We start from the raw sequence: 26,787 nt of genomic DNA on the forward strand, positions 1-26,787 counted from the left end.
GCATTCGACACCAACACCATTGTCAAGTTTGCAGATGACACAACGGTGATCGGGCTTATCACCAACGGGGATGAAACAAACTATAGAGCGGAGGTGCAGAACCTGGCGGACTGGTGCTCGGATAACAACCTGTCCCTAAATACCACCAAGACCAAGGAGCTGATCATCAAATTCCGCAGGTCACATAACGGGGAATATGCCCCGATCTCTATCAACGGGGACAGTGTGGAGAGAGTGTCCAGCTTCAAGTTTCTGGGCACTCACATTTCAGAGGACCTAACATGGTCCAATAACACTGCTGCGCTGGTCAAGAAGGCACAACAAAGACTGTTCTACTTAAGAACACTGAAAAAGTCTGGTCTACCCCAACAGCTGCTGACGACCTTCTACCGCTGCACATCAGAGAGCATCCTAACGCATGGCATCCCTGTGTGGTACCTCAGCTGCACGGAGGCAGAAAGGAAAGCTCTACAGCGGGTAGTCCATAGAGCTCAGAGGGCCATCGGAACACCAGACTTGGAGGGCATCTACAACACACGATGCCTCAGAAAAGCCATCAGCATCCACAAAGACTCTTCACACCCCTGCAACAGTCTGTTCGAACTCCTTCCATCGGGCAGACGATACAAGGCCTTCTACGCCCGCACCTCCAGACTCAGGAACAGCTTCATCCCCAGGGCCATAGCTGCTATGAACCGGTCCTGCTGAGCCGGATGGCCACAACGCATAGTTCAACTTGCACTTTACCCTGTCTAAAACTGTTACAATTGTTTCATTTCGTTGGGTTGCTGTTGTCTAAATTACTTAAATTATTGCATCGTATGGGAGGCGCATTCCCAATCTTGTTGTACCCCTGGGTACAATGACAATAAAGATATATTGTATTGTATTGTATTGTATTGTATTGTACAATATTAGGCGTTGCTGTGGACACACTACAACAGTGGCCATTTGAATCGCAATGCACACTTATGGTCATTCAAATTAGTGCTAGGTTTACACAGTATTCACGCTTCCAGGACATTATCACGATTTTAAGAAACAGTGTCAACAGTGTTCATACCCTGGCACATATTCTTGGGCCACAATCTTGCCATCAGTTAATCCAAGCCAGTTTGCATCTCTTAAAGCTAAAATCAATGGTAAAGTAATATCAGAATCTAAACAATTTACTATAAACTATAGTTAAACACAATTTAAGACTTGCTCAGATTATTAAGAGGCGGATAAGAGAATAGAGGCGGTCCTCTGTCCAAAGAACATCAGGAAGCTCTACAGGGACAGACAGGCGAGGGATAGGGAAATACTAGCAAGATTAATGAGATACCATGCCGCAAGATATTCAAGGACCTCATGTGTGGTTAGGGTCGATGAATACATCGTCAAATATCTCATCGTACTAATTGAATCATTATCGTGACAAAAAGCTCAATTCAATATAATTCAATTGCTCAGCTACCAAAATCTTCTATCAATCAAATTCAACCCCGACTAAACACTCAAGAAATCCTACTATACACTCCACTAATTCGGCATGGCAGCACTAAAGGGCGGCACAGTGGCACTGCGATAGAGTTGCTGCCTTACAGCTCCAGAGACCCGGGTTCGATCCTGACTACGGGTGCTGTCTATACGGAGTTTGTAAGTTCTTGCTGTGACCACGTTGATTTTTTCTCCGGGTGCTCCAGTTTACTCCCAAACTCATAAAGACATACAGGTTTATAGGTTAATTGGCTTTGGTAAAATTGTACATTGTCCCTATTGTGTAGAATATTGCTAGTTTTGGGGAAATCACTGGTTGGCGTGGACTCGGTGGACCGAAGGGCCTGCTTCCACGCTGTTATCTCTAAAGTCTAAATCCATGCCTCACACAGCTTGCACACACTGATATTCAATAAAGATAAGCGCATCGAAGATATAATCAAATTCACCAATCGATCTCCCTCATCTATAGGGAAGATGGGGCATAATGGTGCCAAGAGTGGAACCTTTTTTGATTACCAGCTATAGATGGTGCATGCACAAAGCTCTCTTTCTCTCCCCTTTCCTCTTTATTATTGCTGATAACAAAAGTCAGACGGTGATTTCTGCTGAAAGTATTGCTTTCAATAGTTTAGTTTAGTTTAGTTTAGTTTAGAGATACGGCACGGAAACAGGTCCTTCAACCCACCGAGTCTGCACTAACCAGCGATCCCCACACATTAACACTCTCCTACACTAGGGACAATTTTTACATTTATACCAAGCCAATTAACCTACAAACCTGTATGTCTTTGGAGTGTGGAAGGAAACCCACACAAGTCATGAGGAGAATGTACAAACTCCCTACAGATAAGTAGATCTATACATTTTACAGTATTATGCTCTGCGCCAGTCATTAGCCTTGAGCACTTGAGGATTGAGGTGTAAACCACCAGTTACCTGTAACCAATAGCAACCAATACATTTTTTAAGAGGAGGAAATAGATTCCGTTTGCATTGTATATTATTGAAGTGCAGAAGTAAATTTAATTCAAGGCAAGTTTAGTAAACCAGTGTCAGAGCAAACAAAATCTACAATACTTCACCAATAGAGTCTAGTTTAATAATAGTTGGGGAAGAATTTGTGCTCTTAAGGGCAATTTGTCATCTTATTAGATTTCATAACCCTGCAAATCAACACCTGAAGAAGTAGGGTTGTCCTACCTTGAAAATTCATGTTTATCAATTATCATCAATTGTAAGCTGCATAGTTTCAACTAGTTAATCAACCAAAATAACTATGCATATTTAGATATTCCTAAGCCTTTGATGCACCGATGTATGGCAATTATTCTTCACTGGTGCATTTAAAGTAGATAATCTTCATATAAATTACATTTTTTGAAGTCTCTGAAACATGGCGGTAGATTTTCCACACATCATATATTTACTTGCTTTTCCAGAATATTCAGTTTAATTAATGAATGATACAAGTCTTACATTTTATATACAATAACTGTTAATTCTATCATATCTTTAAATTAATGAATGTCCCAAAAGGCCTCAAACAAATTATGATGTCAACCCATGTGAGAAGATATTAGGGCAGAGATTAAAAGCTTTATCAAATAAGTAATTTCCAATCAAATCCATTATAAGAGATGGAAACAAGGAACTGCAGATGCTGGTTGTAGGAGCCATTTATGCTTAATCCAGTTATTGTTATTGTGTTATGGCTATGTTTTAATATTTCTAGTTTATGTCTTTTTTGCCTGCTTGTGGGTGTGACTTAATGCGTAATGGGGAGTGTCTAGATGGGAGGAGGCTAGCGTGTCGTTGTGGGTCAGTTTAGACTCGGAGGATGGTGAGCATACAGTTCTGTACCACGCGCTCGTACCATGCGCTCGCACCCGCTGTATTTGTAAGAACCATACGGTAATAACAGCAAGAATTCTGATAGAAGAAGAAACAGTTGATAAAGTACGGAAAGTGATGAATTACTCTTTGATTTGTGCTATTTTAATAAAACCTAACTAATGAAGAAAAGAAGTTTGGAAGATTCGTTTTTATCATATCAGGGTGCGACGTGTGCGTAAGCTATAACTACATTTCATCCCCGAGACGTAATGGCTATCGAAGTGGGATTTCGAGATGGTATAGAAACTGCCATTACACTGGTTTACCAAGGAAAGACACAAAATGCTGGAGTAACTCAGAGGGTCAAAGAAGGATCCTGACCTGAAATGTCACCTATCATGTTCTTCAGGGATGCTGCCTGACCCGCTGTGTAACTCCAGCTTTTTGTATCATTCCTTCTAAATCCATTATAAATTTGTGAAACAGTCCCTCACTTCTAACTGGGCACATTAATGATTTCCAGAATTCTTCCCAATTGCTTTGATACTATCAGCTAACTGTCAAAATGCAGAACCTTTTATTAGTTTGCATTATTGCCTCTTTTAGAATTTTATTTTATCCCAACTGTCGAACAATATTTCTTTATATCCTCCCTTTTCGCCCTATATTTTAGAACTTGCATTTCTCTAACTTTCAGTTCTAACGAAGGGTCTTTGTCCTAAAAACGTTACTGTATATCCCCACACAGATGCATCCTAACTAAATATTTCCAGTAATTTATGTTTTTATTTGCAGTGTCACAGAGTATGAGTTTAGCAAGGGAAGTCTGCAGTATGGTTATGAATTGTTGAGCGATTAATCTTTACACTGACTTTTGCTTTTAATCAAGGCATCACAATGGATGCGTTGAACAATCTTGTGGAACTATGTTGGAGATAACAACCACATGACTCCTAATTGAATTTTTAATGTACAATAATGTCATATTTACTTCCAGAATGAGCTGACACACAGGGAGGTAGATGGTTTGCACGAACATAACTAGATAATTTGAGATCTTTACTAACACCTCCATACTCTTTCCTTCTAACAATATTATTTAGTAATAGTATGCTTGAAAGAGAAATCATGCTAATTTAATACTAAAGTGCAGCACAGCTACTGCTGATTAAATGAAAAGACGGATGATCAGGTAAATATTGTCTGGAGAAGGGACTCGACCCGAAACGTCACCCATTCCTTCTCTCCTGAGATGCTGCCTGACCTGCTGAGTTACTCCAGCATTTTCAGAGGTAAATATTGTAGATAATTTATACTCCTCCTCAATTTCGTTTTACAATCAAAAATAATAATAATAAATATTTCAAATTCAGTAATAGAAAAAGGATATGAACTAATGTTAAACATTTGCAGGTATACCAAATAATTCTAAGTGGGTGTTTAGTTTAGATTATTATTGTCGCAGGGAAAACTCCTTAATTGGACCACAGCACTAAGGTTTTTTTGACAGTGTGATTCTAGTGACTGTTAAGTATCACTGACCACCACCTCATCCAAACAATAGACTACTGCTATTGCTGCAATTATTTCTAACATACTTTGAAGATATGGTCTAAGCTGTATTTTAGACAGCCCATATATCTGCCGTATTTGATCTTTGCCCTGCATGTGTTTTGTGTCCTGTTTGCTCAGGGTTAAGGAAGTGATGTAATGATTCTTTTAAGCCCATTGTAGAGCAAGTAGTTCATGTTTCCAAAGAAGCAAAAACCTGATGCCATGCTTGAAAAAGTGGGGATAAATTTAAACATAAAAATTTCAAACTGAATCCCAATCTGACAACCCTCCACATTTCTGGATTTAATGGTAGGAGGGTGGCAGCTGATATCAAACAGAGGGTTCCAGGCCCATTTTCAGGCTGAGGGCTTCCAAGCTGCCGGTTCCAATTCCTTCACTTTCGCCGACTCTCCTGGGTCCTACTGCTACCCCTTCCAACCAGGGACCTCAACACTGACATCACTGGTTCCTGCTGTCCTTCCCCCTATGCCATATTCCCCAACACTATACCACCCCACAACACTATACCAGCCCTCACAACCCCATCCCCTCTGAATTCCATAATCTGAAGATGTCTGAAGATGGGTCTCGACCCAAAACGTCACCCATTCTTTCTCTCCAGAGATACTGCCTGTCCCGCTGAGTTACTCCAGCTTTTTGTGCCTTTATGTGTCCAGTTTACCAGCCCGAATCCATGCGATCTTACCTTCCAGAGCAGCTGACCAGGCGGTACCTTATCAAAGGCCTTGCTTGAGTCCATATAAACTATATTTATGGCCCAGCCCTTGGCTACCTTCTTGGTTACTTCTTAAAAAAGCTCAATCAAATTCATAAGACATAATCTCCCATGCACAGAACCACGCTGATTATCCCTAATCAACTCGTCTTTCCAATTGCAGGGATATATTTTCCTCAGAATCCTCTCCAGTACCTTTCCTACCACAGAAGTTAGGCTTACTGCTCTGCAGTTCCCAGTTTTTCTCTGCAGCTCTTTTTAAATAGAGGCACAACATTAACACCTTTCAGTCTGCCGGCGCTTCGCCTGTGTCTAACGTGATTCATACATCTCAGCACAGACTTCTGCAATTTCTTCTCTATCTTCCCACAGTATCCTTGGATATATCTGATCAGGACCGTGCAATTTATCTACCTTCATACATCTTAGGATGTCCAGCACATCTTTGACTGTAATACAGACTGTCCTCAGGACATCTCTATTGACTTTCCCAAGTTTCCTCATTGTCATGTCTTTCTCCGCAGTAAAAACAGAGGAGAAATATTCATCAGAACCTTTCCACATATAGATGACCACATTGATCTATTCTCTATTTACCCTTTTTCATTTAATATATTTTAAAAATCTCTTTGGATTTTCAGTAATCTTATCTGCCAAAGCTCTCTCTTGCTCCCTTTTCATACTCCTGTTTTCCTTCATAAATATGCTCATCCCCCCCCCCCCCATATGCTCCAGGGATATAGTTGAGCCCAGCTGCCAAAACCTGAAACTTGCTACTTTTTCCTGACTGACCAGAGGCTCAATTGCTCTCATCACCTGGCATTCTTACCCCCACTTGTCTTGCTCTTCACTCTAACAGGAACATGCATACCTTGAACTCTCACTATCACACTTTTAAAAACACCCCACTGTTTGAATATCGCTTTGCCTGCAAACAACCTACCCCAATCAACATTTTTGAAGGCAACAGAAATTGTGAAGAATTATATGTTGAATGTGGAGGCTGCTGGGTGGAAGGTGAGGACCAGGTAATCTCTATTGTGCTTTGACCAGGAGAGGAGGTTAGAACATGCACAGGAAGCAGATGTGATGTGGTCAAGAATTTTGTTAACCAACCTAGAGGAAAAGCCATGGTTCAGAAGGAAGACATCCCATAACCTGAGTAAATTCAGTGGAGACTTGAGGAACTGGAAGAATATAATGCAGTCCTTGAAGGAAGTACGGTGGAATGAAATTGAGGTAGCTGTGGAATTGTTGGGTTTTTAATGTATGTTATTAACTAACCAATGTCCTGACATGAAGATAGAGAAATGCAGAAAAGGGAGAGAAGGACCCTCGGTCTAACCTGATGAATGAAGGAGGAATAAAGAGATTATACATCCAGAGTAAACATGAGCCTGTTGGGACCAGGGAATTGGAAATGGATAAAGTGGCAGAGGATATCAGCGATGCTTTAAAGACGATGGATGGTTTGAACATCTCTATGAGCCTGGGTAGGTTCGATTTATGAAGGACAGAATTTCAGTTGAAATCTATTTGGGGTGAATTGAAGCCAAAGATGTTTTAAGGAAAGTGGTTACAGGATGAACACACAAACTCCATAGAGACAGCACCCACAGTCAGGGTTGAATCCAGGTCACCGGCGCTGTGATGGAGCAACTCTACCGCTGTGCCACTCTGCCGCCCCATTGTGACATGCACTGAGATGGAGTGAAAACTTTGTTTTGCATGTTATCCAGACAAATCATATCATAGATGAATACAATCAAGCTATGCACAACTTTAATTGGTGGTGCAAAGGGAAAAATAACCAGTGCAGAATATAGTGTTACAGCCAACTTATCTACTTACTTATCACGCACAATGCTGATTAAACCCATTTGTGGTGGCTACTTTTATATTGACACTAGACCAAGTGGACCCGTTGGGCCCAAACATCTCCTGCATTGGTGCAACACCCCCCCTCCCTCCACACCCCTCCCCTCCCTCCACCCCCCATCCTCCCCATCCCCTCCCTCCACACCCCTTCCCTCCCCCTCCCTCCCCCTCCAGCCTCCTGCTCCCCTCTCCCCTCCCCTCCCTCTCCTCCTCCTCCCCTTTCCCCTCCCCCTCCCTCCAGCCCCCCTCCCCTCCCTGCCCCATCCCCCTTCCACCTCCCCTCCCCCCCCCTCTCCCCTCACAGCCTCAGAGACTCAGTTTCAATTCCGACCTCCGGTTTGGTCAGTGCGGAGTTTTAGTTATAGTTTTAGTGATAAAGCATGGAAACAGACCTTTCAGCCAATCAAGTTGACGCTAATCATTGATCACCCAATCGCACTAGGTCTACGTTATCCCACTATTGCATCCACTCCTTACACACTAGGAACAATTTACAACAACAGTCAAACAACCTATAAACCTGCATGACTTTGCGATATGGGAAGAAACCAGAGCACCTGGAGGAAACCCACACGGTCAATGCGAGAATGTTCAAATGCCACACAGACAGCACCGAAGGTCAGGATCAGGATCGAACTCTGGCACTATGAGGCAGTGGCTGTACCATCTGCGCCACTGTGCTACCCAAATGTGAGTGTGTACGTTCACTCTGTGACCACGTGGGTCTCCCCTGGGTTTTTGAAGATAAAGATGGGATTCACATAGGATTAGTGTAAGTAAGTGGTTGAGGGCGAATTCTTACTTTCTTATCCCTCAGACTAGAAGTCTGTTCAGACATGACATTAAAACCTAACCTGACTCTAGCCAGGTCAACTCGCAGTCATTTACAAAAAGGCACCACAAAATACCTGCAATGCTGCACGCATTGTGCTGTTGATCAGGAGCAGGATCCATGTAAGTAGCACTAAGCAAAGCAATATATAGTACTGAGCTGGATGGACCAGCTTGATCTCATTTCAATGTTGCAATTGGATGTATACCCAACCCAACATGAGTAGCAAGGTCCCATGGGACTGGAGCAAGAGGGAAGCAAGTACCTGGGGTAGGTACTGGCTTCCCTCAGCCTGAATGCCTCTGCCTGTCATAAGGTCAGAGAGATACAACATGGAAAGAGGCCCTTTGGCCTGCTGAATCCATGCCAACCATCAATCTGAGGGGGCATCATCAATAGGGGCAGCACAGTGGTACAGCAGTAAGTTTACTGCCTTACAGCATCAGAGGCCCAGGTTTGATTCTGACTACAGGCAGTGTCTATATGGAGTTTGTACATTTTCCCAGAGCGCGTGGGTTTTTTTCCAGGTGCTCCGGTTTCCTCCCATATTCCAAAGGCGTGCAGGTTTGCAGGTTAATTGACTTATGTAAATTGTCCCTCGTGTGTCAGATAGAACTAGTGTACAGGTGATCGCTGGTCGGTGTAGACTCAGTGGGCTGAAGGCTCTGTTTTCAGCCCGAGCAACTGTGTCACGAAGATGTATATATTAACAGATCTCTATAATATAATAGTTTACCCTGGGAAAGTGAATGTGAGTGTCACTTTATTCACGCCCCTTCTGCCTTTGTGTACTTTAATCACCTCTCAGCCTCCTTTTCTCCAAAGATAAAACACCCAGCCACTCCTGATAACTCAAGCCTACAATTCCTGATATCCTGGTAAACCTCTTCTGCATTCTTTTCAAATTCCTGTCATCCTTCTTATAGCTGGGTGATCAGAACTACACACAGTACTTCAAAATCTTGTGCAGACCGGCTGGCAGATGTATTCGCAGACATCCTTACCTTCTCACTACTCCATTCTGAGGTCCCCACCTGCTTCATGAAGACTACTATCATCCCAGTGACAAAGAAAAGTAAGGAGGTGTGCCTTGATGACTACCATCCAATGATGGAATGGTGAAACTTATGTTGCAACAGAAAAAATCAGGTAGCAACTTATAGATCTTTGGGTTTATCCATTTGACTATTAGTTTCCATCTATTTTATTCCATAATAACAATAAATGCGACAAGCTATACTTAATGTAAGAAGAGAGCCGTGACGTCCAATGTAAAACTTAAGCAGTACTGCATACCTTTTTCAAAAGACATGACTTAAGTTCTATTATCTCTAAATCAAAAACATCTTTGCCTTGATGCAAAAATGTTGTTTAACTGCGACCACATTCAACTAATTGTTGCGATAAGTTAAACTAAACTGGAGTAAGTTCACTCAAGTTGAAAGCAATTCCATTTGTAGCCACATGATGGTGCAGCTGGATGCATAAATGTTTCACAGTGTCTGATGAATTACATACAGGTGTATGTATATTCCTGCTAATACACACAAGAAACAACAACGAAGATACTATTTCAGTAGAAAATAAGGTCAATATTGCCTAACAGCATTGTTTTTTAATTTTACCTACTTAACTGAGGTCAATATTTTTTCCCATAAAACACGAGGCTATCACTGAACATCACACTTAATGTTCTTTCTGATTCACAAGATGGCGGCCTGCATCATCTTGCAGACAACACATTACAGTAGAGTGGGAATTATTTAATAGGATGAAATCCATAACTTGGTTAAATGGTGCTGCATTACAATTGAGGAAACTTTGCGCTTTACTCAAACTTTGAATATATTTAAAAATCTGTTGAACAACTAATGCTCAGGTATACTGTTACAAATTCACGCTTTAGTTGCAAACATTTTTAATGATAAAACTGATAAAACTGAATAGCCTGTTAGATTTGTTCAAAGGGCTATATTGATGAGAAATGCTTAGAATTTTGCTGTTATAATGCCTCATATAACTGAAAGCATTTGGAGAGGTACTTGAAGAGATAAGAACCCAGACCTTGAAGTTGGCACTTCACTCTTTTTCATGTGGCATGATGGGTTGGATGGCCTCCTGTACCATAAATGTTTTCTGATTCACTGAAAAATCAATGATTATTGGGGAGCCCATCTCAATGGCTAGGTTCATTCCTGTCTTAACATTAGTGTTTCATCAAGTGGAACCAAATTCCTACAACTACTCCATCAGTTTGAAGGAGGGACCCAACCCAAAGTATCACCTGTCCATTTCCCTCCACAGATGCTGCCTGACCTGCTTGAATTTTTCCAATCAAATGGAATTTCCATCTTCTCACGCTGCACCATCAGACAAATGTTCACTTACCTTTAGGCTTGCTGTACAAACTGCCCAGGGACCAATTCCTGTCTTCCAGCACCCAATATTCTCCAAATCAGTCCCCCTGCCTCCAGTTCCCTCAAAAGGACTAAAATACTAAGCCCTCACCTTCCTCATTAATATCTCTTTAAGCCTCAACTCTACTTCCAGAAACAAAGAAATCAGGAAGTGTGACAGGCACAGGTTGAAATTGTGGAAGATAATCAGGAATCCTGCAGACACCAGTTAACATGTTTTAATTGCATTCATGTTGCATATTGATAAGAAGTTCCTGCAGTTGAATTCTCTTGATTACACAAAGGCTGTCCAATTGTCATGGTTACACAGCGGATGGTGCTATTTAGCTGCAAGACTGAATATTGCTCATTTTGACTGACAACATTGCTGGCAAAGTTGACGTAATTATTGGTCCAGGTAAACATACAATCAGTTAATTGTCTGATACACTTTCATACGAGGAAGCAACTGATTGGAATAACCTAACAGTTAAGGATCTGAAATATGGAAGTAAAGATATTTAACGACTATGAAAATGTTAACATCAATAGCTCCACAGCTAACATCAGATCCTACAGGAAGCAAATTTTCTTCTGGGAGGCAGAAGATGGCTTACACCATGTGATTCAACATCCTGAGATGCCTCCTTGTGTTCAGACACAACAAATTAACGGACTTTTTGCACACATACAAATTGTAGAAAATGCCTCTGCAAACAACACTGCTTCATTGGTACCGTTTGTTGTGCAGCTACAGATTTGTAATTGCAGGCTGTGATTGTTGGCCATTTTGTTCTTCCTGGAATATGCAATATAAGATAGTATTAAATGCACCCTGGTGTGATTGGGGAAACCTCCAAGTGATAGAGCTATATAGTATGGGAATAGATTTTGCGGCCTAATTTGTCCATGCTGACCAAGTTGCCTTACTAAGCTAGTCACACTTGTCCCTAAACCCATATCCCTCCAAACCTTTCCTATCCATGTACTTGTCCAAGTATCTTTTAAATTCCTGAATAGTATTTGCCACTACCACTTCCTTTAGTTAAAAAAATTTCTAGATACAGCATGGAAATAGGCCCTTTGACCCAGCGAGTCCACGCTGACCATCAATCACCAATACACTAGTTATATCCTACACACTAGTCAATTTACAGAAGCCAATTATGACTGACATCTATTATAAACCTACTGACTCCCACAACTATCTAAACTAAACTTTTTCCCACCCAGCCTCCTGCAAAGACTCGATCCCATAATCCCAACTCCCTCGTTAACTCATCCCTTCCCACCCAAACAAACGCCTCCCCAGATACTCTCCCCTGCAACTGCAGGTGATGTAACACCTGTCTCTGTACCTCCTCCCTCGACTCTGTCCAGGGACCCCAACAGTCCTTTCAGGTTAGGCAAAGGTTCACTTGCACCTCTAACCTCATCTACTGTATCCTTTATACCAGGTGTGGATTCTTCGGTGAGACCAAACGTAGGCTGGGCGATCGTTTCGCAGAACACCTTTGCTCAGTCCGCCTGAGCCTACGTGATCTCCTGGTTGCCAAACACTTTAACTACCCTTCCCATTCTCATACTGACATTTTTGTCTTGGGCCTACCTGCATTGTCAGAGTGAGGCCAAATGTAAATTGGAGGATCAGCACCTCATATGTCGCTTGAGCAGCTTACACCGCAGCGGTGTGACTATTGATTTCTCTAACTTCAAGTAACCTTTGCATCCCCTCTCTCTACGTCCCTCCTCCGCCCTAGTCGTTGTACTAGTTTCATTGTCGTCCTGGTGTTTCATTGTCTGTAACTCATTTTCACCTAGCCCACAGCTAACTATGGCCTGTTTCCTTTATCATTGTCATTTTGTAGCAGATCTTTCATTTATTTGTTCAAAATCTCTCTATATCACCGTTTATATTTCTCATTTCCCTTTCCCCCTGATTCTCAGTCTGAAGAAGGGTCTCGACCCGATACATCACCTATTCCTTTTCTCCAGAGATGCTGTCTGACCCGCTGAGTTGCTCTAGAATTTTGTGTCAACCTACAAACCTGAATGTCTTTGGAATGTACGAAGAAGCTGGAGCATCCGGAGCAAACCCACATGGCCACATAGAGAACATATAAACTCTGTACAGAGAACACCCAGAGTCAGGATTAAACCCGGGTCTCTGGCATTGAGAGGCAGAAACTCTACCACTGTGCAACCCTCTAGCAGCCTGCTCTATATATGCACCATACTCAGTGTGAAAAAGTTGCTCCTCAGATCCCTTTTAAATTTATCCCCTTTCACCTTAAACCGATGCCCTCTAGTTTTAGACTCACTGACCCTGAGGAAAACACTGTAGTTTTTCATCTTATCTACAGTCCTCAAGATTGTACATTAACTCATCAACCTCTTATGCTTCAAGGAAACATGAATCAGCCGAAACTTATAACTCAAACCTTCCGGACTCGGTAACATTCTCGTAAATTTCTTTGCACCTTTTCCAGTTAAATAGCATCCATCCTGTCAGCAGGGCGACCACAACAGTACTCCAAACGCGGTCTTACTAACATTTTGAACAGCTGGAACATGATGCCCCTACTCCTGTTCTCACTACCTGACCTGTGAAGGCAAGTGTACTAAATGTCTTTTTCACTAACCGGTCGACCCTTGTTGCCACTCTCATGAAAACATGCCCCTGTACTCCTGGGACTCCCTGTTATACAACACTACCCAGGATCTTACAATCTACTTTGTTAATCCTACCCTGGGTTGTCTTACCTGAATTTATCTGAATTAAATTCCATCTGCCAAACATCATTTGGTCATTGGCTCAGTCGGTCAACACACCATTATACTCAGAGCATTTTCTTCACTGTTGATTATATCACCAGCTTTAGTGTCATCCGCAAACTTACTAATTATGATGCTACTTGGGAGGATTTAAACTAGAGAGACAGGGGGTGGGAGCCAGAGTAAATGGTCAGAAATTGGAAGGATGATAGGAAGGTAAAGGTTAGGACCAGTGAGTCTCAAAGGAAGGGCAGGCAGGAGAAGGTGAAGGAAAATGACAAAACTGATCAGCTGAATTTATTTTAATGTAAGGAGTATTGTTGGGAAAGCATATGAACTTAGAGCTTGGATCAGTGCTTGGGACTATGATGTTTTGGACATTGTGGAAACGTAGTTGCGTCAAGGACAAAACTGGCCGCTCAATGTTCCAGGGTTTTGATGTTTCAGCTGCAATACAAAGGGAGGAAAGAGAGGCAGAGGAGTTGCTCTACTAATCTGGGAGACTGTCATGGTGGCATTCATGGAGGACATACTGGAGGGTTCGTCTGCTGAGGCGATATAGGTAGAGCTTAGAAATATGAAAGGTGCAAGCGCTCTAATGAGATTGTATAATAGGCCCCCCAGTAATAAGCGGGAAGTAGAAAAACAGATGTGTAGACAGATCACCGATAGAAGCCAAAGCACCAGCTGTATCTTCGTGGGTAACATTAACTTCCCCAATATTGACTGGGACTTTCTAAATGCCAAAGGTTTAGGTGGAGCAGAATTTGCTAGGTGTATCCAAGTGTTTCTTGAAAAGGAACGTCCTTTAATTCTGAGACTATGAACACTGGTACTAGACTCTGTCACTCTTGGAATCATCCTCTCCACATCCACTCTATCCAGCCCTTTCACTATTCGGAACGTTTCAATGAGTTCCCTCCTCCTCTTTCTAAACTCTAACGAGTAGAGTAATCTAAGTCCAAGCTCTATGCCTTCAAAAGCTCATCAAAATTAACACACTCATTCCTGGGATCATTCTCGTAAACCTCCTCTAGACCATCTCCAGAGCCTGCACATCCTTCCTCAGATATGGGGCCCAGAATTGCTCACAATATCCAAATGCTGCCTGACCAGTGCCTTACAGAGCCTCAGAATGACATCCCTGTTTTTGTATTCTATTTTAGTATATAAATGCTAGCATTGCGTTTGCCTTCCTTACTACGGATTCGAATTGCAAATTAACTTTTTGGGAATCCTGCGTCTATGCCTTTATTCCTACTACCAAAATGCATGACTCCACACTTTGCTGCACGGTATTCCATCTGCCACTTCTCTGCCCACTCTCCCAACCTGTCCAAGTCCTTCTGCAGAGTCCCTGCTTTCTCTGCACTTCCTTTTCAAGAAACACTTGGATACACCTAGCAAATTCTGCTCCACCTAAACCTTTGGCATTTAGAAAGTCCCAGTCAATATTGGGGAAGTTAATGTTACCCACGAAGATACAGCTGGTGCTTTGGCTTCTATTGGTGATCTGTCTACATATCTGTTTTTCTACTTCCCACTTACTACTGGGGGGCCTATTATACAATCTCATTAGAGCGCTTGCACCTTTCATATTTCTAAGCTCTACCTATATCGCCTCAGCAGACGAACCCTCCAGTATGTCCTCCAGATGATTTCTCTGCGTGCAAATCATCAGACTTGGAGGATTTATTGGCATTGAGCACCATTCATTTCTCTAACACTATTTTCTTTCTATTAATTTCCTTCAATTCCTCATCTTCATTAGATTCTTGTTTACTTAACCTTACCACAAGATTATTTGTGACCTCTTCTGTGACGACAGAATCAAAGCACTTGTTTAATTGCTTAGCCAATTCCCCATTACAAATTTCCCTGCTTCTGACAGCAGGTGAGCTACACCTGACTTCACTAATTATTTTCTATTTACATATATGTAAAAGCTTTCGCAGTGCACTTTTATGTTCTCTGAAAGTTCACATTCTTACTATACTTTTGTTTCTTAATCAATTTCTATGACCTCCTTGTTGAAACAATATTTGGTGCTATTTTGCCTGGCAATCTTCAATAGCTCCTCAGTTATAGCAAACTCAGCATGGGGATAGCCTGTCAGAGTATAAAATGCATACCCATATGGTTAAAAAAGAACTTTGAAGGCAAAGAAGAGGTCACAATTTAAAAATCATTGGGAGACAGGATTAGGGAAAATCTACAGGGATTTTTCTGTATCATCAAGACAAAAGAATAACTAGGGTACGAGGAGGATACATGTAAGGGTCAACTCGGACAGTCTGTGTGTGGAGCCAGATGATGTAGACGAGGTCCTAAATGAATACCTTTCATCAGTATTTACGAAGAAAACAAGAGTTTGTTTGGAGAACTCGGGGAAGGGGAAGGTGAAATCTTAATGCAAGTATTCATAAATAAAGATGAGGTTCTCAATGCCCTGCTGGTCTTACAGGTTAAATTCCCAGGCCAAATTAGATCTATTTCGGGTTTCTACGAAAGGCAAAGGAAGAGATTGCTGGGGCTCTGCTGAGATCTCTAAGCATTTGCTGGCCACAAGTGTGGTTAAAAGTAAATTGAGAACAGCAAATATTGATCCCTTTTCAAGAGGGGGATCAGGGAAATACCTAATATTTACAGATCCTGAGCCTGACATCAGTGGTTGGGAAGTTATTGGAAAAAATTATGAGACACAGGATTTATGAGCATTTGGAAAGGCAGGGATTATTCAGAGAAAGCCAGCAGGGCTTTGTCAAGGGCAGTTATTCACAAAATGCTGGAGTAACAGCAGGTCAGGCAGCATCTCGGGAGAGAAGGAATGGGTGACGTTTGTCAAGGGCAGAACCTGTTTGCCCAATCTGACTAACTTTTATTGAGGAGGTAACAGTGTTTTTGAGGGCAGTACAGAATATGAAGTCCTGCAGGTGCTGAGGACTTGAGCAACTGGTTCAGTGACAATTCGCTGGTGATTATATTATATGCCACATTGAAAACATTTAGCACACACCTTAACGGCAAAAATAATAATTTTGCTTATTCACAGAAAGGAATGAAAAGCAACATTTTGTCAAAATCATTCTCAAAATATTTAAGTCATTTTAGAATATCAGCATCTAGGCAAAGGAACAAATTTAATTAAACTTCAGATTTACTGTAATATCCACACCAAATCTAACATACAACTACACTTTGTGAATTTCATTTGTAATAACTTTCATTTTTCAAAATGTTTAGTTTGTTATGGTTTACTTTAGACTGTCAAATATTCAATAAATATAAATAAAAATCATTCATATTGGGCCTGTGCTTTATTCTCCTTGGAACATATTAATAACACAGCTGGCTAATGTGCACCAGGTGGCGTAAATTGTAAGTAGACACAAAATGCTGAAGTAACTCAGCGGGACAGACATCATCTCTGGAGAGAAGGAATGTATGACGTTTTGGGTCGAGAACCTTCTTCAGATGTAAATTATAAACCTGACATACTGCAATTCACAGCCTTTATTTTAGGTGAATATTCATCTGTTTTCATGCAAAAAAAATTGAACACATAAAAAAATGAAATCTCCGATCTGTACGAGGACGTTTTTAAATTCATGAACATTTGCAGGTCTGTGTCATGGTGAAAGAAGCGACTCATGCTTCTGGAATTCTTTACAAATGTACAACAAACTGAGTAAGATGTTAATTGTCACAGATGGTTATTCTCCAAACATTTAGAGCAATTTATAGCATTATAGTCTTTCCGCTGACTGGTTCGCACGCAACAAAAGCTTTTCGCTGAACCTCATTATGCATGACAATAAACTAAACAACTGAAGGATTGCCCATATTATCCAAAAGCAGCTTTTATGTCACTCAACTGCACATCCATCTATATATATAAAATATAGATTATATTAATATATATATTACTAAAACTCTCGGTTTGTTTGAGTGTATATGTTTATGTGTTTATGTGTCTACCATGCCCTCTACACAGCCAAAACGGTATACGACAGCGTGACAATTTTAGGCCCACCCTACTCACCATTCCTGCGTGGTCTGAATAAACCCACTTTTGTTACTTTTAAAAAACAATTTACCTACTAAACTTTAATAAATGCGCTTTCCCCCCTCCCCCCCCCCGGGATGACCAGCGGGAGGACCTTCCTCCCATGGTGCAGCGCTGCGACAGAGGATCCACAAGATGGCTGTCCCTGCCGCTCCCTGCCGAGCTGCAGGACAGGCTTCGGCTCCATGCCCGCCCGCAGGAGAAATGAGGCCGAGGTCAGTGCCTTCTCCCTGTCCACTCGCCCACCCACAGCCCCGGGAGACACTCCCCGCCCGGCAACGGGTCCATGCCGTCACCGCCATTCCCGCGGCCCGCCGCAGATCGCAGCCGAGCTGCAGGAGACGCTTCGGCTCTATGCCCAGCCCGCAGGAGAGGCCCGAAGGAGAAACAGGGCTGAGGTCAATGCCTTTTCCCTGTCACCCCTTGGCCACCTATGGCCACGGGGGCATGCCCTGCCTGGCAACGAGTCCACGGTTGGGCCGAGGGGGGAGGGAGGGGAGGGATGGAGGGAGAGGGGGAGGAGCAGGGGTAAGGAGGGTGTAGGGGAGAGGGAGGGGGTGGAGAGGGGAAGAGAGGAGTGGGGGTAGGGGGAAAGGAAGGAGGAGGGATGGGGAAAGGGGTGAAGGGGATGGGGAGAGGGGAGGGGAGGGAGGGTGAGGGGCGAGGAGGGGAGGGGGAGGGGAGTAGGGGGGGAAAGAGGTGAGGGGAGGGGGAGGGGGGAGAGGAGAGGAGGGGGTGCTGCACCAATGCAGGAGAAGTTTGGTCCCAATGGGTCCACTTGGTCCAGATAATACTAAAAATCCGTCGTAGGATTTAGTTTCAACATTTCTGACATCTTAAGTAAATGTTGCCAAATTCTGTTACTGACTCTATCTTAGTGGAGGGGGAGTAGATAATTGGTAAGTCAAAACTTCAGCCAATTTTGGAACAAATGTTCCCAATCATTGAACTCCATCAGAGGTTTCTACAACTTATGGTACAGGATCAGCTGTTGCTACAAAACAAAGGACACTTTAGATATTACTCCAGAAGTACAATTTCAGTAGAGCACCATTATGACATAATTGTTCATCCTCTCATAAAGTTACTTCCACAATACCGGTGGGAAGAGATTTACAGGACTTAGCCCCCAGTGACGGTGAAGGCATGGTGTTGTACTGCCAAAGTAGGATGGTGCGCGGGTTGGAGGGTAATCTGTAGGTTTTCCTGTTTCTATGCACCTGCTGACTTTGTCTTTGCTAGATGTTGCTGGCTCAAGAGGAGTTGTTGGAATAGGCACGGTGAGCAATTGGAGCACATTTTGGAGACGGAGCACACTAAAGTGCACTGTTGGTAACAGATCATGATCCAGATCATTAGTAACAGTGGATCAGGCATCATCTCTGGAGAACGTGGATAGGTGAGATTTTGAATCAGGACCCTTATTCACACTGGACTTTTAGGATCCAAAATGTAACCTCTCCATGTCCCGCACTGAATTACTCCACCACTTTGTCTTTTTTTTAACAGCACATTAAGCTATTAGGCCTCTGTAACGAGTTGGTAATGGTAAGGGAGTGGGACTTTGTTTCTGCAGTTTTTGGGGTTTTCAAAAACATTTTATTTACTGACATGGTTATTCAGGGATCACAATTCACTAGTACAGAAGTTATTATTCTATTGAATTTTATTTATTATATATGTTCTATGTGTATTGTGTTACAAGCCTGTTATGGTGCTGGAAATACGGATTTCACAGTTCTGCTGCACATGACAATTCGGCACACTCGACTCTTGAGCAAATGAAATATTTGCCAAAGTGATTGGAACAAGCCATCTTTGTCATCCTGGTCATGGCAAATGAGGCAATTACAGAAGGCAAATTTGAACTTTTGTGCAATGGGAAATGACAATTTGCTGATCACTCAAAGTGTTTTGAAGTCAAACATGAGTTCCTGTCATTTGGACAAGTTGCTTTATATTTGCAGGTAGACACAAAAGGCTGGAGTAACTCAGCGGCATCTTGGGAGAGAGGGAATGGGTCGAGACCCTTTAGACTAATGTCAGGGGGTTGGGACAAAGAAAAGATATAGGTGGAGACAGGAAGACAGTGGGAGAACTGGGAAGGGGGAGGGGAAGAGAGGGACAGATGAACTATCTAAAGTTGGAGAACTCAATGTTCATACCGCTGGGCTGTAGGCTGCCCAAGCGAAATATGAGGTGCTGTTCCTCCAATTTCCGATGGGCCTCACTATGGCACTGGAGGCCTATGACAGAAAGGTCAGACTGGGAATGGGAGTTGAAGTGCTCAGCCACCGGGAGATCAGGTTGGTTAAGGTGGACTGAGCGAAGGTGTTGAGCGTAACGATCGGCGAGCCTGCGTTTGGTCTAGCCGATGTAGAGAAGTTGACATCTGGAACAGCTGATACAATAGATGAGGTTGGAGGAGGTTCAGGTGAATCTCTGCCTCACCTTGAAGAAGGGTCACGACCCAAAACGTCACCCATTCCTTCTCTCCCAAGATGTTGCCTGACCCGCTGAGTTACACCAGCATTTTGTGTCTACCTTCGATTTAAACCAGCATCTGCAGTTTCTTTCCTACACGCTTTATATTTGCATGTCAGTGTTTATCTAAGAATGCAGGCGATAGTGAGTCTAAGAATGCAGTGGTTGACAAGAATGGGGAAGGGTGCAAGGGCAGGAAAGAGGGGACATGAAATAATTGCAATGCCCTTTAGTCGCCAGGCTGTCCATTATTATTTTATCTGATTCTACCACCAATAAATTTCAATTGCCTGTCAATAACTCATTTCTTTTGCTGACTAGAACGTTTTCTATATTAAAATCCCAAAGCACCAAAACAAAATCATTACAAATGAAATTTATGAATTAAATCATTACAAATGACAGGTAAATTCCACTTATGTCACACCTCTATTACACCAACTGCTTCCCCGGTATTAGTGAGAAAGACCTTCCAAAGCATGGTCAGCAGTTACTCCCAGAAATACAAACAATTAAAGACATTTTTGGAATGGTTGGAAGAGAATCTAAATATGCATAGTGGTAAACTATTTTTAAATAATGTTAAGTGAACAATTATTCTTCACTGCTGACAAGATTTCTGGTACAGTTCAATTATTTTCAGATTCTGGTAAACAAACCTCACTTAGCTTATTGAGCATTACAACACATCTTCATGTCAAATCATTGCATTTACAATAATGGAAAACATAAAAACGACATAATCAATAGTCAAGTCCTTTTGAAAATTTAAAAATAATGCTGATCTATCTAATATTTCTCTGCTTTAAACAGAGATGCAGTGCAGAACGATACTACAGCGACAATACAGATGCTTTCACAATAACCTGTCGTCAGGTGATCTTCCACTTGAAGACCATACTAAGAAGTGTATCTGTTTCAAAGAAATACAACTGGTTCTATTTTGCACATGCGAAAAACATATGAATGTTAAAAAAACACCATACTGTAATTGTACATACAATTTTACAATTGCAGATCATTGGCATGCAGGTTTAAAACTCTATTTCATTTTCAAAACGATTAATTATTTTAAGCTTATAGTATCAATTTACCTTGTTAATAATGTAAATGACATCACCACGTTTAAAAGACAGTTCATCAGCCTGGTCCCCTGAGCAATCCCACAAGCCTTGATAGCAGTTGACAGAGTCACTTTCTTTGTCTGAATTTAAAAAGAATACAAAATATCATTACTCCAAAATTAATTCAAATCTAATCCCTTGGTGAGGAATTAAAAATAACATATGGTTACTCGTTGACGGTGTATTCCAGTTGATAGACGGTATTACAAATCTGATAGATAAATGGAAGAAATCAATTTGTTGTCATATTAAAAAAAGGCATGAAAGAGATGGCCAGCTGTAGAAGGGCTTCTGCTATAGTGAAAAAGATATTGGATTTTTCCCAGATAAATAGGGAAGAAATCAGAATTTCAGGTGTTTGTGCATGCTGTTTTTACTTATAAGCATTTTTGTTAACTTTGACATGTCATTGTTCTAGATATCACCACCATGCCATTATTGGCAGTGCATGTCATACGACACTTGTGATCCCTGGTCATGCAGTGGTAAACTTGCACCACCGTTTACTGGAGAAGTAATTTGATATACTGGAGCAAGAAAAGTGATTGATTGGGAACAGTGTGGCCAATGTCTTCAATACATCCAAGGGCCAACATAACAAAAGGAGCAAATTACATAACAGATATAGATTCAAAAGTAGTGGCTTCAATTTGTTAACCAATTTAAGAGTCACTACGTCATAGTCTAATCAGTAAAGTCATACAGCATGGAAAAAGGCCCTGCAGCCCAACTTGCCCACACCAACGGACATGCCCTAACTACACTAATCCCAGCTGCCTGCGTTTGGCTGATATTCCTCCAAACCTATCCTATCCTTGCACCTGGCCATATGCTTTTTAAGCTTTGTGATAGTACCTGCCCCAACCACCTTCTCTGGCAGCTTGTTCCATATATTACCTTTGCAAAAAAGGTTGCCCTTCAAGTTCCTATTAAATCTTTCCCACCTTACTTTCCCACCTATGTCCTCTGATTCTTCATTTACTCTGGGTAAAAGACTGTGCATGTACCCTATCTAATCCTCTCATGATCTTATAGACTTCCATATGGTCATCATCCTCCTGTGGATTCTCCTAGGAATAAAGTCCTAGCCTGCTCAAACTCTCCTTGTAGCTCAGGCCCTTGAGTCCTGGCAACATCCTCGTAAATCTCTCTGCACCCTTTCCAGCTTAGCAACATCTTTCATATAACAGGATGACCAAAAATGAACACAATACTCTAAATGTGGCCTTACAACTGTCCTGTACAACTGTAAAATGACCTCCCAACTTATATACTCAACAGTCTGATGGATGAAGGCCAATGTGCCGAAAGCCTTCTTGACCACCCTTTCTACCTGTGACGCCATTTTCAAGGAAATATGTACCTGCACTCCTGTACCCTCTGCTCTACAACACTCCCCAGAGCCCTGCCATTCACTGGGCAAATCGAGCCATGATTAGACTTCCCAAAATGCAACATCTCGCACTTCTCTGTGTTAAACTACATCAACTATTCCTCAGCCCATCTGTCCAACCGATCAAGAATCTGCTGCGATGTTTGGCAACCATCTTCATTATCTACAATATCACACACTTTAGTGTATTCTGCAAACTTACAAATTATGCTTGTACGTCCTCATCGAAATAATTGATGTAGATAAAAAAACAGTAATGATATGTAGAAGGACTTCTGCTATAGTGAAAAAGATATTGGATAAAGCACTGAACCCCGAGGCACACCACTAGTCACAGGACTCCCGTCCTAAAAACACCCTTCGACTGTCACCCTCTGCTTCCTTCCACAAAGCTAATTTTCTATCCAGTCAGTGAGCTTTCCTTGGATCTCATGCAATCTAACATTCCAAAGAAGCCTACCATGCTGAACCTTATCAAATGTCTTGTTGAAATCCATATATACAATGTCTGCAGCTCTGGCCAGCTCTGGTGACTTTTGAAGTCACACCTTCAAAAAACCCAAATCAGATTTGTGAGACACGATCTCCAACGTTTAAAACTGTGCCCATCTAAATACATATATATCTTATCCCTCAGAATACTCTCTCGTAACATTCCGACCACAAGTGTTCGACTCACTGGCCTGTAGTTCCCAGGCTTTTTCTTGCAGCCTTTCTTAAATAGAGGCACAACATTTGCCACCCTCCAGTCTTCTGGCACCTCACCTGTATTTAATGATGACTCATAAATCTCAGCCAGGGCACCTGCAATTTCCTCTCTAGCTTTCAACAGTGTCCTCAGATATATCTGATCAGGCCCAGAGATTTGTCTACCTAAAAACGCGTTCAGACCTTCAACACCTCCTCGACTGTAATACTGACCGCTCTCAAGATATTTCCATTGACCGCCCCAAGTTCCCCGATCCTCATGTCTTTCTCCATGGTAAAAACAGAGGAAAAATACTCATTGAGGACCTTGCCTATCTCCTGTGGCTCCACACAGAGTTGACCGCTTTGATTCCTGAGGGGCCTTATTCTCTCACATTACCCTTTATCCCTCAATGTACATAAAATCTCTTGAGATTATCCTTAATATTATCTGCCAGAGCTATCTCCTGTCCCCTTTTTACCCTATTGATTTATTTTTTTAGTGTGCTCCTCAGTTCCTGAAACTTCTCCAGGGTTACAATTTATCCTAACTGCCTATACTTGTCCAGAGCCTCAATTTCTCTAGTCATCCAAGCTTCCATACAGCCGCCTGTCTTGCCCTTCACTCTAACAGGAACATGCATGTCTGGACTCTTAAAATATCCAACTTTTCAGACATTACTTTTCCTTCAAACAACCTGCTCCAATTAACTTGAATGAGTTCCTGTCTAATACCTTCAAAGTTGGCCTTCCCCCACTTAGATTTTTAAATTGTGGGTCTGCCCTGTCTTTATCCATAACTATTATATCTAATAGAACAGTGGTCGCTGGTCCCAAAAGGTTCATCCACGAACACTTCATCCATTTTCCCATCCCAATTTCCTAAGATTAGATTAAGTGTTGACCTCTCCTGTATAGGGCTCTCTATAGGGCTCTCTCCGGTATAGGCCTAAGGGAACTTTTCTGAACACATTTGACACATTCTGCCTGACTAAACCTTTTGCACTATGACAGTCCCAGTCAATATTAGGAAAGTTAAAATCCCCTACTATGACAGCCTAATTACCCCTGCAGCAGCCTGTAATCGCCTGGCATATTTCCTCTTCTAATTCCCGTTGATTATTTGGGGACCTATATTACACTCCCCACAAGGTGATCATCTTTCTTATTTCTCAACTCCACCCATAAAGCCTCACTGGATGAACCATCAGTAATGTAATCTCTGACCACTGCCGCGACTCCTCCAAAATTAATAAAGGAACACCCGGTCCTCTTTTACCCTCATCTCTATCTCTTCTGAAGGATCTGTACACTAGAGTATTAAGTCAAGTCAAGTCAAGTCAAATTTATTTGTCACATACACATACACGATGTGCAGTGAAATGAAAGTGGCAATGCCTGCGGGTTGTGCACAAAAAGAATTACAGTTACAGCATATAAATAAAGTTAATAAGTTACTATTATTGTCGACAAAAATTTAGTCTCTGGGGTTATAAAAGTTGACAGTCCTGATGGCCTGTGGGAAGAAGCTCCGTCTCATCCTCTCCGTTTTCACAGCGTGACAGCGGAGGCGTTTGCCTGATCGTAGCATCTGGAACAGTCCGTTACTGGGGTGGCAGGGGTCCCTCATGATCTTGCTTGCTCTGGATCTGCACCTCCTGATGTATAGGTCCTGCAGGGGGACGAGTGTAGTTCCCATGGTGCGTTCTGCCGAACGCACTACTCTCTGCAGGGCTATCCTGTCCTGGGCAGAGCTGTTCCCAAACCAGACTGTAATGTTGCCGGACAGGATGCTCTCTACAGCCCCAGAGTAGAAGCAATGAAGGATCCTCTGAGACACTCTGAATTTCCTCAGTTGTCTAAGGTGGTAAAGGCGCTGCTTAGCCTTACCCACCAGTGCGGCAATGTGCGTTGCCCACGTCAGATCCTCTGCGATGCGGACTCCCAAGTATTCGAAACTGCTCACCCTATCCACAATAGACCCATTTATCTCCAGTGGCGTGTACGTCCTTGGATGTTTAGCCCTTCTGAAGTCCACAATCAGCTCCTTTGTTTTAGTGACATTCAAGAGGAGGCTATTGTCCTGACACCAGAGTGCCAGATCAGCCACCTCCTCCCGGTAGGCCTTCTCATCGTTGTTGGAGATCCGGCCCACCACCACAGTGTCATCAGCAAACTTGATGATGGAGTTTGAGCTGAACCTGGCCCCACAGTCATGTGTGTACAGGGAGTACAGTAGGGGGCTAAGGACGCAGCCCTGGGGGGATCCTATGTTCAGGGTGAGGGAGCTAGATGTGTGTTCCCCCATCCTGACCACTTGGGGCCTGGCAGTGAGAAAGTCCAGGACCCAGGCACACAGAGGGGTGCTAAGCCCCAGTTCCAGCAGCTTCTCAACCAGTCTGCTGGGGACTATTGTGTTGAATGCTGAACTAAAGTCAATGAACAGCATCCTCACATAGCCCCCCTGGCTGTCCAGATGAGAGAGAGCGGTGTGTAGAACCTGGGAGACCGCATCATCCGTGGACCTGTTCGGACGGTATGCGAACTGTAGTGTAGTGTATTAAATTGCCAGACCTATTCCTCTCTTAACTAGGTTTTTGTAATGGCTACAACGTCCCCATCACATGTACTTCTCTACGCCCTGAGTTCAATTGTCTTACCTGTCAGGCCTCTCACATGAAAATAAGTGCAATTCAAACCAACAGACCTTCCTCACACCCTGCTTTTTTCCTGCCTATTCTGTCCACTGAAATTTATTTCATTACCATCCATATCAACTTCCAGCCTCTCACCTGCCCTGGTCCTGCAAGGAATCCCACTCCCCTGCCAATCTATTTGAAATCCACCCGTGCAATCAGAACGAGTCTCACCTGCTGTGCTGCAGACCCACGCTCAGTGCTACTGTCCTACCTGGTACTCCTTCCTGCTCAACCTTGATTTGTCACCATGATTAGACAGAACCTAAAAGGGTGTTCCTGTTTTGAAGGTGGATGGCCAGGGGGGGGGGGTTTACCTCCACTCCTTGTCTACTTCCCTTCCTCGTGGTCAACCTTCTCTCTTCCAGGACCTTGGGCGTGATGACCTCACTGTACGTCTTTTCGAAGAAGTTCTCATTCTCCTGGATGGCCCTGAATTCATCCAGCTGCAGCTCCAGTTCCCCAACGCGGTGCTTAAGGAGCTGCAACTGGACGCAATTCCCATAGGTGTAGTCATCAGGGACATGAGCAGTTTCCCTGACCTCCCACGTTCTGTAGCAGGAGCCTGCTGTTTTGTTATGATGGACATAGTAGCATTAATTCAACAATTGATTTTAATAAAAACCCATGACTATGATAATTAGCTGTTGTAACAATTTGGATAATCTATGTAATGATCACAGGAAATTATGACATTGAGTACATGGTCAGAGGGTCATACAGCACCGACAAAGGTCTTTGGTTCACCAAGTCTGTGCTGAACATTAAACAACCCTAGTTTTATTAGTAATAGAGTCATACAGCACAGAAACAGACCCTTTGGCCCAACATATCCAAGCCAAACTAGA

General features: G+C 42.6%; 1 protein-coding gene across 1 annotated transcript in view; it reads right to left on the minus strand.

The window, feature by feature from the left end:
- The window catches only part of skap2 (src kinase associated phosphoprotein 2), a 219,563-nt gene that overhangs the window by 20,427 nt on the left and 172,349 nt on the right, over positions 1 to 26,787 (minus strand). Inside the window, exon 11 of the mRNA XM_078420533.1 lies at positions 21,134 to 21,243. Coding sequence (XP_078276659.1) covers positions 21,134 to 21,243 — 110 coding nt within the window. The remainder of the gene's footprint in view (positions 1 to 21,133; positions 21,244 to 26,787) is intronic.

The sequence above is a fragment of the Rhinoraja longicauda genome, chromosome 2 (genome assembly GCF_053455715.1).
Source record: "Rhinoraja longicauda isolate Sanriku21f chromosome 2, sRhiLon1.1, whole genome shotgun sequence".
NCBI classification, from domain to species: Eukaryota; Metazoa; Chordata; class Chondrichthyes; order Rajiformes; family Arhynchobatidae; genus Rhinoraja; species Rhinoraja longicauda.